Genomic DNA, 20,489 nt, shown 5'->3' on the forward strand with positions numbered 1-20,489 from the left:
TAGCTGGACTATTTACTGTAAAAGCCAAATAACAGGTCTTTAAGGGACAGAAATCTGGCTGATAAGCAAGGGATCAAATACTTATTTGACGCAGTAATTCACAAATAAATTGTTCAAAAATCATACAATGTGATTTCTGGATTTTTCTTTTTTAATTTTGTCTTTTACAATGGAAATGCACCTATACTAAAAATTTTTAATTTTTTTATACTTCATGATTTTTAAGTAAGTGAACTTGCAATATATATATATATATATATATATATATATATACACTCAGCAAAAAAAAAAAAACGTCCTCTGACTTTCAACTGTTTTTACTTTCAGTAAACTTAATGTGTAAATATTTGTATGAACACTAAAAAAATCAACACTATAAGACAAAAACTAAAAATGTTTCACAATGTGTCCCTGAATGAAGGGAGGCTCAAAATCAAAAGTACCAGTCAGTATCTGGTGTGGCCACCAGCTGCTTGAAGTACTGCAGTGCATCTCCTCCTCATGGACTGCCTATTGCAGACAGTCTGAGCACTGATGGAGGGATTGTGTGTTCCTGGTGTGACTCGGGCAGTTGTTGTGGCCATCCTGTACCTGTCACGCAGGTGTGATATTCGGATGTACCGATCCTGTGCAGGTGTTGTTACACGTGGTCTTCCACTGCGAGGATGATCAGCTGTCCTTCCTGTCTCCCTGTAGCGCTGTCTTAGGCGTCTCACAGTGCGGACATGGCAATTTATTGCCCTAGCCACATCAGCAGTTCTCATGCCTCCCTGCAGCATGCCTAATGCACGTTCACGCAGATGAGCAGGGACCCTGGGCATCTTTCTTTGGGTGTTTTTCACAGTCGGTAGACAAGTCTCTTTAGTGTCCTGCGTTTTTAGAACTGTGACCTTAAATGCCTACTTTCTGTAAGCTGTTAAAGTGTTAACGACCATTCCACAGGTTAATTAATTGATTATGGTTAATTGAACATGCATGGAAAATATTGTTTAAACCTTTTACAATGAAGATCTGTAAAAAGTTATTTGGATTTTTACAAATTATTGTTGAAATACACAGTTTCTTTTTTTGCTGAGTATATATATATATATATATATATATATATATATATATATATATATATATAATGTTTTGCAGTGGCCCAGCCAGAGTCCTGACTTAAATCCAATTGAAAATCTGTGGAGGGAGCTGAAGATGGCAAGGAGACCCTCCAAACTCAAAGAGTTGGAGCTCGTGGCTAAAGATAAATGAGCAAAAATACCAGTGGAGACATGCAAAAAGCTGGTCAGCAATTATAGGAAGCATTTGTTTGCTGTAATAGCCAATAAATGCTTTTTTATTTATAATCAAGAAGGGTATGAATAATTTTGGACATGGCACTTTTTGTTCAAATGTAAACAAAAGATGAATAATAATTTTTTCCTAACAATGATGCCTCTTGTACATTGTCTTATTATCTTTTGTGTCGTTTATATATATAGTCTTGTGCAAAAGTTTAAGCACCCCTTGATAAATAACAGATTTTGTTTTTTAACAGATTTTTTCTTAACTGAAAGATGTTAACAGTCTCTCTCTCACAGTGCCACAATAATGTTTTGTTCAATTTATGACACAAAAAGTAACTATGCTTCAATGTTTGCTAAAAATATTGTGCATTTTTTCCATTTCCACTTTTGCATAAGACTACACACGCACACACAGACACACACACAAATACACAGTAAGTAACAGGTCTTTAAGGGACAGAAATCTGGCTGATAAGCAAGGGATCAAATACTTATTTGACACAGTAATTCACAAATAAATTGTTAAAATAAATAAATCAAAAATCATACAATGTGATTTCCGGATTTTTCATTTTTAATTTTGTCTTTTACAATGGAAATGCACCTATACTAAAAATTGTAAACCCCTACATGATTTTTAAGTAAGTGAACTTGCAAAAAAAAAAAAATATATATATATATATATATATATATATATACACTCAGCAAAAAAAGAAACGTCCTCTGACTTTCAACTGTTTTTACTTTCAGTAAACTTAATGTGTTACAAGTATACACAGAGACACACCTCCTATTTCAGCAAACATTTTATTAAATTTTCTTTAAAGGACAATACCATAGAAATGAAACTTGGATATATCTTAGAGTACTCAATGTGCAGCTTGTATAACATACTCAACATACTGTCATTATTGTCAAAATAGCTGCCAACAAAAGTGAGTACACCTTAAGCAATAATAGCGGTCATCTTTAACCATGCAAAGTCACATGTCCTATTCATTATGTTCATGTGTTTGTCAGTGGCCTGTGGCTGTGTTAGATAATATTGCTCAAACAAAATAATGACACTCTGGACACAGTTTTGACATGTTCAAATTGACGCGTTACAGGACGCACTCGATGACGCAGACTGGGACATGTTCAGAAACAGCTCCGATGATGACGTCAGCGTGTTTACGGAAGCAGTTGTGGGATTCATTGGGAAACTACCGGATAATACCGTGGAAAAAAAGACTATTAGAACATTTCCCAACCAGAAGCCGCGGATAAAATCATCCGCGACGCTCTGAGATTAGCCTCCCGTGTTTGTTTGGCAACCTTTACATTTACATTTAGGCAGTTGGCAGATGCTCTTATCCAGAGCGACTTACATTTTTATCTCATTACAAATCTGAGCAGTTGAGGGTTAAGGGCCTTGCTCAAGGGCCCAACAGTGGCAACTTGGTGGTTGTGGGGTTTGAACCTGGGATCTTCCGAACCGTAGACCAATGCCTTAATCACTGAGCTACCCCTGGCAACCTGAAAGAAGGGGGGCTGGAGGGGAGCTCGCTCGCATTTACAGCCCCCTTCTCTCAGGTTACCAAACAAACACACAAACTCTTCTCTGTTGTTTAATTTTTAATTTTTTGTTGTTATTGTTTTACTTTACAGTAGTGATCCCGTTAGTATGCACTCACGCGAGTGTGCCTAGCGATGTTCCTTGCTAATTTTTAAACGGTTTTAAAAAACGGTCTCTCCATTAATGTGTCTGTGCGCACGCACATTACACACACACACACACACACACACACACACACACACACACACACACACACACACACACACAGCGTGTGTATTCACCCAGCAGGAGAGACGATTACCTACAATTCCGCTGCAAAAGAGAGAAAAACCGTTGGCTCACTTGTGATGATGTGACGCTCGGTGTCAAAACAAGAAGCGCATGCGTGAAACATGATACTCCATGCTCGTAAACTAAGACAATGCTCGTTTTTCAAGTCAAAAATGAATAATAATCGTTGCTCGTCTTGCGGAACACTCGTAAACCGCGTTACTCGTAATCCGAGGTTCCACTGTATATCCAATTTCCATTCTCATTTCTACTGAACTTCCAGCCTTCTAACACAAAGCATGTCTGTAGATCAATCTCTGCTTTCCATTATCACCCAAATGAGGATGGGTTTCTGGGAGTCTGGTTCCTCTCAACGTTTCTTCCTATTGCCATCTGAGGGATTTTTTCCTTACCACTGTCGCCGTTGTCCTCGGCTTGCTCATCAGGGACAATCTTATCATTTTGATTCATACCCTTTTTACATTGTATACAAATTTCACTGCTGAGGTATGATGGAACTTAGGCCTTCAGCTCTTCTGTGTTGTTGGGTCTGGTGTCTCGCTTCTTCTTCTTTACAACAGCCCATAGATTCTCTATGAGGTTTAGGTCGGGTGAGTTTGATGGGCAATCAGGCACAGGGATGGTCCTTTAACCAGTTATTTGTACTTTTGGCAAGTCCTGCTGGAATATAAAATCAGCATCTCCATAAAGCTGGTCAGCAGAGGGAAGCATGAAGTGCTCTAAAACTTCCTGGTAGACAGTTGTGCTAACCATGAACCTGATCAAACACAGTGGACCAACATCAGCAGATGACATGGCTCCCCAAACCACCACTGACTGCAAACTTTATACTGTACTTCGAGCAACTTGCATTCTGTGCTTCTTCTCTCCTCCTCCAGATTTTGGGACCTAGATTTCCAAATGAAATGCAAAATTGACTTTCATCTGAAAAGAGGAATCTGGCCCACTGAGCAACATTCCACTCCTTTTTGCCCTTAGACCAGGTAATTCATGCAAAGAAAGCCCTGTCCAAATATTGAGTGCTGTACATGTTCAGGCTTATTTGTGGTCCGACATTTCTGTGTTAAAAATATGTGTTTTGAAAATTAAAAGAAATAAACACTTGAAATTTATCAGTCGGTGTTTAATCAATCTATACATGCGTGTTAAATTTTATGAATTAAATTATTGAAAAAAAAAAACTTATTCTAATTCATTGAGATAACACACACAGAGTGCAATGCACACATGTGCACTGTGTATTGTAAATATTATAAGTATGACAGTAAAAGAAGCCTGAATACTCGTGGTTCAGTCAGAACAATCCAGCCAGATTCTCAAAAAAAAAAAAAAAAAAAAAAGTGCGTAGATTTTTGGAGTGCTGAAGCAGCGTTGCCAGAACATCATCTGACTTCAAATAAAACTTTAAGCTAAAGCTTTATCTTAGTTTCCTTACCTCTTCTGACAGCTCACCAAACACAGAAAGTACGTCAAACAGTAGGCTTGAAGTGTAGAAAGACTTGATCATATTCCTGATAAAAAAAGAAAAGAGGAAGCTCTATGTATATATAGACAAGTCTTTCTTACTGTATATGCAACAAATATACTGAAAAAGGCATACACAAAAGTTACATTGCCATGAGCACTGTTGCTATAGTATACTACAGAAAATTATGAGTAAAGGAACCTGAGCAGGGAACTATTAAGGGCCCATATTTTCATATATATTTCATTAACAAGTTAACACAGGTCTCAGAGCCCCACAGAATGGATGTTTATGCCAGAGCCGACACACCTATCAGATCAAACTCACTTTATTTTACGTTATTCTTTTGTACATGCCATTTTAGTGTCCATGTAAGTGAGTTACTGTTTTGCCACTGCCTTGCTGGACAATAGCCTGTCGATTAATGTTCTAACGCTATTAACGAAGCAGTTTCCCTCTGGGATTAATAAAGTTTTTTGAATCTTGAATCTTGAATATATTAAGCGCTCACAGGTTTCCCCAGAACTTAAAAGGGAAGAGTGCAGAAAATATATCCTGGGAAGACTTTCTGGGAACTTAAGTCCTGAATAAAATTACTAAATATTTAGTTTCCCAGCTTACTTATGGAAGCGACCTGAGCGATCTTCATTGTCTGCATAAAGGAACATTTTTAAGGCGTAGTTCTCAATATGGGCGTTGCCTACAATCTCCTGGGAGATGGACTCATTGGTGCTGAGCTCTTGCTTCATCTGCAACAAACACAAAAAGCACAAAACAGCTGGTTAAAGTATTTGTCAAAACATTGCCATTGGGTTACGAGGCAAAAAAGAACGTAGGATTTCTCTGGAATGTGTTGGGGGCAGTACATACTGAAGTGTGTGGAAAATATATCCATGCTGCTGGACAATTTCATGAGCTGCCCGGGCTCTGTGGGACTCATTGATATATGTGAGGCATGGACACCTCCCAATTCCTCTCCAAAATCCCAATGTAATTAGTTTTCTGAAAACTCACATCATGATTAGCATACTAAAGACAAGTTACTGTATACCTGTGAGTTTGTGTGTGTATGTGAGAAGTCATGTTTCACTGTTTCATTTGGCTAATTATATAGAGTTACCCACGAGGTGTGTGTATATATATATATATATATATATATATATATATATATATATATATACACACACACACACACACAGGGGTTGAACAATGAAACTGAAACACCTCGTTTTAGACCACAATAATTCCTTAGTATGATATAGGGCCTCCTTTCGCAGCCAATTTAGCATCAATTTATTTTGGGAATGACAAATACAAGTCCTGCGCAGTGGCCAGAGGGATTTTTCTTCTATCTATAGTAAAGAATCTATCACAAGTATTGGGCCTAGTGAATGCCATGATATTGCTCATAAGAGAACAATACATGTTTCACATTGTCCACAGCCCAAGATTTTCGCTGCTAGTCGTAAACCGACGTTTGCCATTGGCATGAGTGACCAAAGATTTGGCTATAGCAGCCCGGACATGTACATTGACCCTGTGGAGCTCCCGACGAACAGTTTTGGAAACAGGAGAGTTGAGGTGCACATTTAATTCTGCAGTAAGTTGGGCAGCTGTGGTTTTATGTTTTTTGGATACAATCCAGGTTAGTACCTGGGCATCCCTTTCAGACAGCTACCTCTTGTGTCCACAGTTACTCCTGTTGGATGTGGTTCGTCCTTTTTGGTGGTATGCTGACATTACCCTGGATACCGTGGCTCTTGATAGATCACAAATACTTGCTGTCTTGCACCAACAATTTGTTTTCCTTTGAACTTTAATATGTCACCCATAATGTGTGCATTGCAATATTTTAAGCAAAACTGCTACTCTGCTAATTAAACCTTTACACTCTGCTCTTACTGGTGGAATGTGCAATCAATAAAGACTGGCCACCAGACTGGTCAAATTTATCTGTGAAAAAAGTCTTAGGCACCATATTATTTGCTGTACCAATTTTGTTATATATATATTTATTATGTCTGCATAATTATGTACAAAATCATTCCGTATTTCGATATATAACTTCCAAATTTATAAATAAATAACATTACAGAAGAATATATGCACGGCTGTAAATAAAAAAAAAAAAGATTGCCCAAGACAGACCAGTTTTCATATGGAAATAAAAAACCTTATATACGCTCCTGGGATTTGTGACAAAGTTACCAGAAGAACTCATAAGCTCCAGCAAGCTCAGTAAAACCCAACAGTTGTTTTCTTATAAAACTACACAAATCTGGGTCTAAAACTCCTGATTTTAAGCAAAGAGTTTCACTCCAAATATTGACATCCAATATATATCTTTATTGCTCTTTATAACTTTAATGTTTTAATAACTTACAAAAGTAATAATAAATAATTTTATGAATGTTAACCAATGAAAGTCAGACATTGCTTTTCAATCATGCTTCAACTGAATTATTTAAAAATAAACTCATGGAACAGGCCTAGACAAAAATGTAGCACCCCTAAATTAATAGTTTGTTGCACAACCTTTTGAGGCAATCACTGCAATGAAATGATTTCTGTAACTGTCAATGAGACTTCTGCACCTCTCCGCAGGTATTTTGGCCCACTCCTTATGAGCAAACTTGTCCAGTTGTTTTCGCTTTGAAGGGTGCCTTTTCCAGACGGAATGTTTCAGCTCCTTCCAAAGATGCTCAATAGGATTAAAGTCAAGACTCATAAAAGGCTACTTTAGAATAGTCAAATGTTTCTCTCTTAGCCATTCTTGGGTATTTTTAGCTGTGTGTTTTGGGTCACTGACCTGTTGCAAGATGCATGACCTGAGACCAAGCACCAGACCAAGCTTTCTGACACTGGCCAGCATATTTCTCTCTAGAATCCCTTGATAGTCTTAAGATTATGTTGTACCCTGCGCACAGATTCAAGACACCCTGTGCCAGATGCAGCAAAGTAGCCCCAGAACATAACAGAGCCTCCTCCATGTTTACAGTAGGGACACTACTTTAGTTCTTTTCTTGATATGCCTCATTTTTCCCATCTGTGAATATAGAGCTGATGTGCCTTGGCAAAAAGTTCCATTTCTGTCTCATCTGTCAATAGGACATTCTCCCCGAAGCTTTGTGGCTTATCAACATGTAGTTGACATATTCCAGTCTGGCTTTTTTATGATTTGTTTTCAACAATAGTGTCCTCCTTGGTCGTCTCCCATGTAGTCACTTTGGTTCAAACAACAACGGATGGTGCAATCTGACGCTGATGTTCATCTTTAGAAGTCTTTTTGGGCTCTTCTGTTACCATTCGGATAATCCATCTCTGATTTGTCATCAATTTTCCTTCTACAGCCACGTCCATGGACGTTGGCTACAGCCCCATGGATCTTAAATAAATTTCTAAATAATATGTGCAACTTTAGTCACAGGAACATCTAGCTGTTGAGAGATGGTCTTATAGCCTTTACCCTTAACATGCTTGTCTATTTTTTCCTTCGAATCTCCTGAGACAACTCTTTCCTTCCCTTTCTCTGGTCCATGTTAAGTGTGGTACACACCATGTCACCAAACAACACAGTGACTACCTGGAGCCCTATATATAGTCCCACTGACTGATTACAAGATAAGATACAATAATTAGTGGACACACCTTGAATTAACATGTCCCTTTGGTCACATTATTTTTAGTCTTTTCTAGGTGTGCCATCATTTTTGTCTAGGCCTAATCCATAAATTTATTTTTTTAAATAATTCTGTTAAAGCATGGTTGCAAAGCACTGTCTGACTTTCATTGGTAAACATTCATATAATTCTTATTAATTATTACTTTTGTAATAAACACAGTACACAGCCAACAATGCCCTCCACAATTATTGGCAATATTTAATTGAAATACAATTATTCAGTGGGAAGCAAATATAGTTGTGTTCAAAATTATTCAACCCCCAATGCTGTAAAAGGTTTTAGGGAACTCAGTGTACATTTGTAATTGTGTTCAGAATGAAGTCTTGCAAGGACTTTTTAAAGAACCAAATCAAGTTCAAGTTGGCTTTATTGTCACTTCAACCATATACAGTTAGTACACAGTGAAACGAAACAACGTTCCTCCAGGACCAAAGTGCTACATGCAACATAAACTTACAACATAAATTAACAGAGAAGCTAAACTAGCTTACTAAGAGGCCTAGTTAGCTGGCTAGCAGAGACAAGACAGATAGTCCTAACATAAATTACAACATAAATTAACAAAAACTAACTAAAGACTAACTAACTAAAAGACTATCTACAGGTTTTACAGACAACAGACAACATAAAGTGCACGTGCAAATGTGCAAACGAGCAACAACAAAGTCACAGTGCGACAACAACGACATATCAGAACATAAAATATGGTGTTGAGGTAGTAAAACATAGCAGCAAGAATTGAGATTTGTGCAAAAAGTAATGCATATTGTGCAAAAGAGATAAACAGTGAGGCATTTACAGATGTGTGTACGATAGTTTGGTGGTGTAGGTCAGTGTGTCTGCGCTTGTGTTGATTAGTCAGTCCAGTCTCAATGTTTTGATGTATTGATGTAGTTGAGTTAAGCTGAGTGATAATGTTTGTGTGTGTGTGTGTGTGTGTGTGTGTGTGTGTGTGTGTGTGTGTGTGTGTGTGTTTATCAGTTCAGTCCCTTTTTGTTGAGGAGATGGATGGCTTGTGGAAAAAAGCTGTTGCACAGTCTGGATGTGTGTGCCCGAATGCTTCGGTACCTTTTTCCAGATGGCAGGAGTGTGAAGTGTGTGTGAGAGGGGTGTGTCCGATCAGCCACAATGCTGTTGGCTTTGCAGATGCAGCGTGTGGTGCAAATAGCATGACATCAATTGTTTTTGTAATACAGTATTAAATGTTTTTTTTTTGTGATTTCTTCATTGACACAATTATTCAACCTCTTAAAGACCAACTACTCTTAAGAACAGAGGTTCATTCAAGTGTTTTCGATCAGGTATTGAAAACACCTGTGGATGTCAACGAGCAGCAATCAAGCATAATAAGCACCAATTAGGCAGATTTAAAATGACTGTGATACTCAGCTCCTTCTAGACATTTACTGGTGTGTTTACAAATATGGTGAAGTCAAGAGAATGGTCCAGGAAGACAAGAGAAGAGGTGATTTCTCTTCACAGGAAGGGCAATGGCTATAAGAAGATTGCAAAGATGTTAAACATTCCAAGAGACACCATAGGAAGCATCATTCGCAAATTCAAGGCAAAGGGCACTGTTGAAACGCTACCTGGTCGTGGCAGAAAGAAGATGCTGACTTCGACTGCTGTGCGCTACCTGAAGCGCAAAGTGGAGAAAAGTCCCCGTGTGACTGCTGAGGAACTGAAAAAAGATTTGTCAGATGCGGGTACTGAAGTTTCAGCTCAGACAATAAGGCGCACACTGCGTAATGAAGGCCTCCATGCCAGAACTCCCAGGCACACCCCCTTGCTGTCTCCAAAGAATAAGAAGAGTCGACTGCAGTATGCCAAAAGTCATGTGGACAAACCACAAAAGTTTTGGGATAGTGTTCTGTGGACTGATGTAACAAAATTGGGCCCATGGATCAACGCTATGTTTGGAGGAGGAAGAACAAGGCCTATGAAGAAAAGAACACCTTGCCTACTGTGAAGCATGGCGGGGGGTCAATCATGCTTTGGGGCCTTTTTGCTTCTGCAGGTACAGGGAAGTTTCAGCGTGTGCAAGGTACCATGAATTCTCTTCAGTACCAGGAGATATTGGAAAAAAATATTATGCAGTCCGTCACAAACCTGAGGCTTGGGAGAGGTTGGACCTTTCAACAGGACAATGATCCCAAGCATACCTCCAAGTTCACTAGAGCATGGTTGCAGATTAAAGGCTGGAAAATTTTGGAGTAACCATCGCAGTCACCAGACTTAAATCCGATTGAGAACCTCTGGTGGGACTTAAAGAAAGCAGTTGCAGCGTGCAACTAACCTGGAGGCTTTTGCCCATGAAGAATGGACTAAGATACCCATAGATCGCTGCAAGACATTTGTGTCAAGCTATGCTTCACGTTTAAAAGCTGTTATAACTGGAAAAGGATGTTGTACTAAGTACAAGAATGAATGTCACTTATGTGAGCACAGAAAAGACATTTGTGGTTATTTCATTAATAAATGTTATGTTATATTTGTTTGACTCACAAGTGCCTTTTTGATTTAATTGTAAACAAGATGACTGAAATGATCAAAATCAATGTCAAACTGGCCAAAACACTCAATTTCAGTGGGGGTTGAATAATTTTGAACACAACTGTATATATATATATATATATATATATATATATATATATATATATATATATAATTATTATTTTTTACATAAAATCTTGTGTGCCACCGCCACCATTATTGACACTCCTGATGTTAATACTTTTTATAACCCCCTTTTGCGAAATCACTTAATCTCCTCCTATAATACTTAATGAGATTGGAAAATAAAGATGGAGGGATCTTTGACCATTCCTCTTTGCACAATCTTTTTAAATCATCCAGATTCCTGTGTCCTCTCTTATGCACACTTTTTTTTTTTCAGCTTACCCAATTGGTTTTCATTTGGGTTGAGGTCTGGGGACAGAGATGGCTATGGGAGAAGCTTAAATTTGTTTTTGCTAAACTATTTTTGTGTATATTTCGCCATTTTTTTTTCCCCTGCAGAAAGACCCAATGACAACTCATCTTTTGTTTTATGCCAGACAGTGTGTTTGTTGCCATAAAGCTTTTCTTAGTTCTTAGTCTCATTTGACCACAGCACACAGTCCGAGTTGAAGTCCCAGTACTGCTTAGCAAACTCCAGAGATTTATGTTGATGCCTTGTTGACATGTAAATAGTGTCTGATGATTGTTCATGCAAAGAAAATTCATGGAAGCTTTCTGATCCCAAGATGCCACTATTTGATGCAGTTCTCCAACAGTAAGCTTTGAACGCTTTTTTTACTTCTCTTACCATCCTACTTACTGTGCGGGGTGGCAAATTAAACTTTGGTCCTCGTCCAGCCTAGTTCCAGTGGTTTTAAAATTCTTAATGACTCCTCTGACCATATATATGGGCAAGTTTAGGCAAGTGGCTATGTCTTGTAGCCATTGCCTGTCTTATGAAGGTCGACACACATCTTACTTGAATGTTGAAGAATTTATAAGGGAAACAGGCCTCTGTGTCTTGTCATATTTACTGTATACCAGAGGGAAACAGGAAGTCATAAATTAAAGTTTCTTCTCAAGGTTTCTTCCTATTGCTATCTCAGGGAGTTTTTCCTTGCCAATGTCGCCGAAGTCCTCGGCTTGTCAGGGACAGTCTTATCATTTTGATTCATACACATTTACATTTCATACAAACTTAAATAATTCTTTTGATTGTGTGAAGCAGCTGAGACAATGTCACCTGTTTAAAAGCGCTATACAAATAAAATTGAATTGAATGATTAATTTATAGTTTCTAGATACTCTTGATCATCTTTTAACTACAGTAAAAATAACAAAAATACTTCAGTTACATTTATTTTTATTGGAATTGTTAGAAACAATAGTTTTTTTTAGTCATGGATTGTTTGTATTTTTTTTTATTCATTTAAGTTAAAGGTTAGATTTTTCTAACACACTAGGTCTAAGACTTTCGAATGAGTTCCGTTTCGGGAGCACACTCATAAGTTCAAAAAGGTGAGCCTTCTATACACAGAAATTTGACACAAATATACAATGTAAACCATACTTTTACTGCGTGCTGGAAATGGACGTCATCAAAAAGAGTTTAGAGTCCAATACAGCTGTAGCTGTATTGGACTCTGAACTCTCTCTTATTGAGGATTTTCCGAAATTAAGATTACTCACCATCAGGACAGCTTTCGGGACAGTAGATCGGCTGTTAAATAGTGGGGTGGGTGAATGTGTGTCATTAGCGACTGGGTCCAAAGGAAAAGTTCCCAGGCCAGACCTTGTCATTATGCAGGGACTCTCCCTGGGGCCGATTACAACTCCCTCGAATACAGAGGACCACTGAAGCCATTTCTAATTTGTTACTAAAGAAGCCCTGTATTTTTTAAGAACAACAAGACCCAAGCAGATGAGCTTCACTAGACCATGAACGAAGCATGTGGACACACTGTGTCAGAAGTTTTAGCTTTCAGACCATAAATAATCATTTTAAAAAAATCAGAAATTGTTTAATTCCACACATTTCTACAACTACTTTAGGAATGAGTCAACAAACATGAACATACTTCTCTTACAGATTTGCACACATGAATTTTCTTTGCATGAACCAGCTGTGAAATTTTGTAATACAGATAACACAAGGCTCTAAAAAAAATCCATTCTGTCCAAATCCTAATTTCATGCATCCTAAATGTTCACTGCATGTTCAGTGTAGAGATTGTGTGGTGTGTTGTGTTCAGACAGAGTCAATAAACAAGGATTTGAATTCATGTGCAAAGGGTCAGGTTTGACAGCAACTCTACAGCAGATATAATTAAATATTTCATCATGAGTGTCTGACTGACAGCATCAAGCATCACATATTATCAGCATTTCATCAGTGTCTTAATTCCACTGTCCAGCCATTTGTTTGCCACCCTAATCTATTGTCTGTGTTACTCCAGGCCATAATTCCAGGCCAACATATTTACAGCTTATTTCCAAACCCCACTTGTTCAGATATACGCCTCTGTTATTCTCTATACCTGCAAACGTCATGTTTTGCTAAATAGCTACATAAACTCTCTCTAAAAAATATACACTCACCTAAAGGATCATTAGGAACACTATACTAATACGGTGTTTGACCCCCTTTCGCCTTCAGAACTGCCTTAATTCTATGTGGCATTGATTCAACAAGGTACTAAAAGCATATTTTAGAAATGTTGGCCCGTATTGATAGGATAGCATCTTGCAGTTGATGGAGATTTGTGGGATGCACATCCAGGGCACGAAGCTCTCGTTCCACCACATCCCAAAGCTGCTCTATTGGGTTGAGATCTGGTGACTGTGGGGGCCATTTTAGTACAGTGAACTCATTGTCATGTTCAAGAAACCAATTTGAAATGATTCGAGCTTTGTGACATGGTGCATTATCCTGCTGGAAGTAGCGATTAGAGGATGCGTACATGGTGGTCATAAAGGGATGGACGTGGTCAGAAGCAATGTTTGAATCATTGGCACTAAGGGGCCTAAAGTGTGCCTAAAGAAAACATTCCCACACCAATACACCACCACCACCAGTCTGCACAGTGGTAACAAGACATGATGTATCCATGTTCTCATTCTGTTTACGCCAAATTCTGACTCTACCATTTGAATGTCTCAACAGAAATCGAGACTCAGACCAGGCAACATTTTTACAGTCTTCAACTGTCCAATTTTGGTGAGCTTGTGCAAATTGTAGCCTCTTTTTCCTATCTGTAGTGGAGATGAGTGGTACCCGGTGGGGTCTTCTGCTGTTGAAGCCCATCCGCCTCAAGGTTGTGCTTCACAAATGCTTTGCTGCATACCTCAGTTGTAACGAGTGGTTATTTCAGTCAAAGTTGCTCTTTTATCAGCTTGAATCAGTCGGCCATTCAACAAGGCATTTTCGCCCACAGGACTGCCGCATACTGGATGTTTTTCCATTTTCACACCATTCTTTGTAAACCCTAGAAATGGTTGTGTGTGAAAATCCCAGTAACCGAGCAGATTGTGAAATACTCAGACCGGCCCGTCTGGTACCAACAACCATGCCACGCTCAAAATTGCTTAAATCACCTTTCTTTTCCATTCTGACATTCAGTTTGGAGTTCAGGAGATTGTGTTGACCAGGACCACACCCCTAAATGCATTGAAGCAACTTCCATGTGATCGGTTGATTAATCCTTTAGGATTATTATTAGAGCTGTGAATCATGGGCAGGCTCAATTCCGCTTTGTCTGAGGCAGCTACTGTACAGTGGTGTTTGCTCTCTTATTTCTTATTTTTTTGCATGTTTGTCACACTTTAATATAAATAAATATAATTTAAATAAATATATTTACTACACCATGTTCCAAATTATTACGCAAATGATATTTTTCTCTGATTTTCATAATTAGTCATTGCAAATGACAATCAGTAAAATTTTTAAGTCATCAACCATTAGGGTATAATTTATATTAAACCTCCTAATGATAATATTTATTCAAAAAAATAATAATAATAAAAATAAAAATGCACTGTTCCAAATTATTATGCACAAGAGTTAAAACATTTGATAGGTTGTAAAGAACTGAAAATAGGCTTTTGTTGAATTTGCAGCATTACGAGCTCATATTTACTGAAATCAAAAGCTATTTAAATCAAAAACATCCTAACAGGGCATGTTACATCTTAACATAGGACCGCTTATTTTATATCACCTTCACAATTCTTGCATTCATTAAACTTGGAAGTTTTTGGACAGTTTCTGCTTGAATTTTTTTGCAGGATGTTAGAATAGCCTCCCAGAGCTGCTGTTTTGATGCTCCAAAGGTTCTCAATGGGGTTGAGGTCAGGGGAGGATGGTGGCCACACCATGAGTTTCTCATCTTCTTTGCAGCCAATGACACAGAGGTATTCTTTGCAGCATGAGATGGCAGCAATGGATACATTGTCATGCATGAAGATTTTATGCTACAAAAGGCACATTTACATTGGTCATTTTCACACCTTTAGGGACCCTAAAAGGGCCTACCAGCTCTCCCCATGATTCCGGCCCAAAACAAGACCCCACCACCTCTTTGTTGACATCGCAGCCATGTTGGGACATGGTGGCCAACCACCAACCATCCACAACTCCATCCACCTGGACCATCCAGGGTTGCATGACACTCATCAGAAACAAGACTAGTCTTCATGTATGTCTAGGCCTACTGCAACCGTTTCTGCTTGTGAGCATTGGTTAAGGGTGGCCGAATAGTGGGTTAATTCACAACTGCATGAATTCTCTGAGGGATCCCACTCCTTAAGGTTCGCGGGACTCCAGAGGCACCAGCAGCTTCAAATACCTGTTTGCTGCTTTGTAATGGTCTTTTCTGCAGCTGCTCTTTTAATCCTATGAATTTGTCTGGCAGAAACCTTCCTCATTCTGCCTTTATTTACACGAACCCGTCTGCGCTCTGAATCAGCCACAAATGTCTTCACAGTATGATGATGACGCTTAAGTTTTCGTGAAATATCTAATTTTTTTATACCGTGTCCAAGGCATTGCACTATTTGACCCTTTTCGGCAGCAGAGAGATCCTTTTTCTTTTCCATATTGCTTGAATTCTGTGGCCTGCTTAGTAATGTGAGACAACCTTTTTAGTACTTTTCCTTTAATTGGGCTTATCTGCCAAAGTAATTATCACAGGTGTCAGAGATTCATTTCAGTGATCCAAAGAGCTCTGAGACACAACACCATCCATGAGGTTAATTTAAAAACCAAACATTTAATGTTTATGACACTTACATCTAATTTGCATAATAATTTGGAACGCGGTGTATATATAATAAATATTAGTCAAAGATAACACAGGTAAACACATCATGCAGTTTTTAATGAAGGTTTGAAACAAAATCCAAAACTACACAGCCTTCTGTAAAAAGTGTTTGCCTCAAACAGATAATTGCGCAAAATCATAACACAAGCTTTTAAAATTAATTAAAATAAGCTTCGAGGCAGAAGATTTTGCCTCGATCATTTTTTGTTACCAAACTACTGTGTGACATACATGAAAAAAAATCAGTAAGGGGCAAACACTTTTTTACACCACTGTATATACTAATGCAATCCACTCACACGTGACCCTTACCTTTTCCAGCTGATCCATGAGCTTCACAAGAAACTTACGGCACTCTGGGGTTTTACTGTCCAGTTTCATCCCAGTCTGCATGGCATAAAGACGACCTAAAACACAAAATGAGTCCCAAATGATCTTCTTAAGCATTGCTTAAAGAAATCACTGAATAATAATTAATATTAGAAACATTAACTTAATGTATGATTGTAAAAATCTCTGTGGTCTTCAAACATACTAAAAACGTTTTGTGCACCAGCCCTTCTGGAATTTCTAGATTAATAAAGAATTTTGAACATGCGTTTGCACACAACTCATGACAATCATAATGACATCACAAAATTTTTAAGAGAAAAAGAGAGATTGTTTTATAAAGCATACCCATCTTCTTATAAAAGTATCAACTCAGGGCCCCCGAGTGGCGCAGTGGTAAAGTGCTCGCCCTATCATCAGGAGATTGCTGGTTCGATCCCCGGGTGATGCTGTTACCTCTCACAGCCGGAGGCCTAGAGAGAGAGCTGATTGCCCGAGCTTTCTCAGAGGGGAGGGATGAGATGTACTCAGTGCTCCCACAATAATGACAGCTCTACAGCCGATCAGGGGCGTCTGTGAGCTTGCTCATGCGGAAGGAGCGGCTAGCGCTTTTTCCTCTGGTGCGTGAGCAAGCAGTTTGAAAAGATGCGGTCGGCTGGCGTCACGCGGCTAGCACGTGAAAATTTATGAAAAAATTCCCCCATTTTTTTGTATCGACTCAAACGAAGGTAAATTAGTGACTCATTGGATAAAAGCTGTTAAGCTACCACTGAAAACATTTTTGAAAACGAGTGCTCATTGAATAAAGATAATTTTTGAAAACGAACAAATTTTAAAAAATGAAGACAAACTCTTTAGCTTGTGCACAAACATCCATTAAAACACACACCAGGGATTCATTCCCAGAGGACATTAAAAGTTATGGTTGTTTCACAACTTGAGCGGCCCAAGATAAACTCAGTATAGTAGTCCAGAATGTTTAGAGTAAAGCATACACCAAAATACACACTCTTTCTACACACCTGTAAAAATAAAACACTACTTGAACCAGACAGCTTGTAATATCTGAGTGCTTCCAAGCAGTTTATACGTTTTGCACTTTATGTTGATATTTAAATGATGCACTTATTTCCTGCTTAATGCAAGGAGACAGTCGTGTACAAGTTTTATTTAGAAGGACTGTGTATATGGGGCAATCAATCAATCAATCAATCAATCAATCAATAAATCAGTCAGTTAGTGTACAAATAATACCATGTTTACTCCCACACCTCCATCTGAGGAAATGAGCTGGTGTCTTTTTATTTTTTATTTTTAGCTATGCCCCAACACCCCTTCAGTCCACCCCGTCCCTGTCAGCACAGAATGGAATTCAATAAAAGCAAACATTCAGTATGGATAGATAGTTTTACTGCAAGCAAAACATGCAGAAAAAACATTCCGCATGGTTTCAAGCTGCAGAATGGCCAAGAATTACAAGTCAGGGTAAATGTGCAATTAATAGGTACGGGAATCACTTAGGCAGACCTAATAAGATATTACAACACCTGGTGCTGATTTGTTTCTGGAAGCATCATAATTTTAGAAATCCCAGTTAGAAACCAGTAAGATTATCTGGCATACACATAATTCATCACAGAACCTCATACTCCAGTATATCTAAATGCACACTCCTATCTAGTGATACTAATATCCTGAACGGCATCTACGGTAATATTTTCACACCTGTTCTTCCTTTCTCTACACATCCTACGCAACTGGAGATTGTGCCAGCTCCAGTAGGCAGAGGCCAACCCTGCGAAGATCATGATGGTTTGGATCTACACATGCTGCTCCTAAGCTTTCAGTGATCCAGATCTCCCTCTGTCCTCTGCACCTGCTGACTCATCCCTGTGCTGAACTGGACTCTATGATAACTTGGACAACTTTTGGTATACTGAACTTCCAGCAGCCTAATACACATGATGTGGTTATATAATTTCTGTCATCCGTTATCACCCAAATGAGGATGGGTTCCCTGTTGAGTCTGGCTCCTCCCAATGTTTCTTCCTATTGCCATTTCAGGGAGTTTTTCCTTGCCACCGTCAATCACACAATCTCATTATTATATAAAGACATTTTGTATTACTCATAGACACTTCCATAAATTTTCTTTTTATTTTGTGAAGCTGTTTGGGACAATGACCATTGTTAAAAGCGCTATATAAATAAAATTAAACTGAATTCAAAAGATTATAGAGAAATGCAAACATTTTAAAATCTATAAAAACTGAAAAAAAAATTGATCCCCACTAAATAACTTCTCTAGGTTCTTTGATTTGTGTGGATGGACAGGAATGAGAGGCAGGTTCATGAAAGAACCACTAGAGGTCCAGTGTTTATTAATGAATGATTGAAATGTAAGAAAACACCACAGGGCATGGTGTTAAATGTGATAGTTGATTTATTTCCTGTAACAGAACCACTAAATTTGAACATTTTACTCCTTAAAGACTGAAAAATGTATTTATTTAAGACAGACAATGTTGGGATGATGATCAGAGATGACTCACTTGAGTTGCACAAGGTTTTAGAGATAAAACAATGCAACAAGATTTTCCGGTCATACTCATAAGGTTGATGTGGGACAGACATGTTGCCTCGATTACTGTAAGTATTCTCACTGACATCTGCAGTGAGGAATGCCAGCCTACTCTCCACTCGTCTCACTACAACAAGCTCATTATGTGACTTGGGCTCGGCTCCAGCGCTGGCCCAGGTCCGGGGAAGCAGGAGGGAAACAATGTGCGCTACTGCTTCAGGACATGGCAGTAATATCAAGTCTCTTGAAGAGAACTGGTGATGTTAATTAGTCCAGTTGTATTTCTTGAACTGTCTTAGTTGTGTGTATTTCTTATATATTCACATCCAACTCGAATCGTGCAGACCATGGATCAGTCTAAAGGCAGAAGGAAAACTCCAGCAGTTTTAACAGGATGGCACTCAATAAACAGTGCTGACCTCGTGTGGCAGAACACACACCCGAGCACACACACACACACACACAAACAAACAGGACGCACACCCGAGCACAGACACACAATGACAGACAGGACACACAATGACAGACAGGACACACAATGACATTTAATGACACACACCCGCGCACAGGCCGAGTGAACACACAATGGCAGACAGGACACACACACATACTCACACAATGTCAGAACATACACTCTATCAAAAGAACCGAGTGGTTTCGTTGGGCAAAATGTTTACAAGTCAATCCAACAAGACTCTTACCCAAGCTAGCTGAGAATAGCCGAAATCTAATTATTAAATAACTTTACAGTTAAAATCGGGTAGTATATTATGTTGATTAAATAAGGAACTTAATCGGGTAGTGAACCGAGTCATTATGTACCGAGCCTCTGTGTCAGGTTAATAAATCATGTATGTATGGAGAATCGGGTAGTGAACCAAGTCCTAAAGCGATTCCGTGCGTTCTATTTCGTATATGAGAGATAAAAAGATGTAAACATTGCACTTACAGTAATACGCTATTACCGGGTCTCGTTGATCATGCTCTATCGCGGTTCTGTAATGATGCTGAATGGCTTTTAACTGTGGTGGAACAGCCATACTACTAAAAATTGTCTAGTAATGATCCAACAGGGCAAGGCAACAACAAACAGAAGGAGTAACTTCCGCCTTTGACGATTCAGGAAGTGTGCGCTGTGTGGAATTATGACGTCATCGCCCCCTGTAGGCGCGGAGAATACACAGTACAGCATAGAATCATCTGATTAAGCACAGAGCTTCCCAAACAGTTCGTATGCATGTGAAGGCAAGCGAGGGAATACTTTTGGCAATGTAAAGTTTTTAACCTAGTTAACCGAGTGTAAGTATGTATACACTGATGTAAACTTTAAAGAACTTTTTGTAAGTCGCTCTGATTAAGAGCGTCTGCCAAATGCCTAAATGTAAATGTAATGTTATTTGCTTGCCTGCCTTCACTATGAACTTGAGTAACTTTCAAATTCTCAATATTAATTACATCTTAATATGATGTTGGCC

The 20,489-nt window shown here is 38.7% G+C and overlaps 1 protein-coding gene across 1 annotated transcript in view; it reads right to left on the bottom strand.

The window, feature by feature from the left end:
• The window catches only part of vta1 (vesicle (multivesicular body) trafficking 1), a 29,330-nt gene extending 9,194 nt beyond the window's left edge, over nt 1-20,136 (bottom strand). The window contains exons 1-4 of the mRNA XM_053477679.1: nt 19,964-20,136; nt 16,416-16,510; nt 5,222-5,349; nt 4,571-4,646 (exon numbers count right to left, since the gene is read on the bottom strand). Coding sequence (XP_053333654.1) covers nt 4,571-4,646; nt 5,222-5,349; nt 16,416-16,510; nt 19,964-20,054 — 390 coding nt within the window. The 5' untranslated portion in view covers nt 20,055-20,136. The remainder of the gene's footprint in view (nt 1-4,570; nt 4,647-5,221; nt 5,350-16,415; nt 16,511-19,963) is intronic.
• Between the last annotated feature and the right edge of the window lie 353 nt (nt 20,137-20,489).

The sequence above is a fragment of the Clarias gariepinus genome, chromosome 2 (genome assembly GCF_024256425.1).
Source record: "Clarias gariepinus isolate MV-2021 ecotype Netherlands chromosome 2, CGAR_prim_01v2, whole genome shotgun sequence".
Lineage (NCBI taxonomy): Eukaryota > Metazoa > Chordata > Actinopteri > Siluriformes > Clariidae > Clarias > Clarias gariepinus.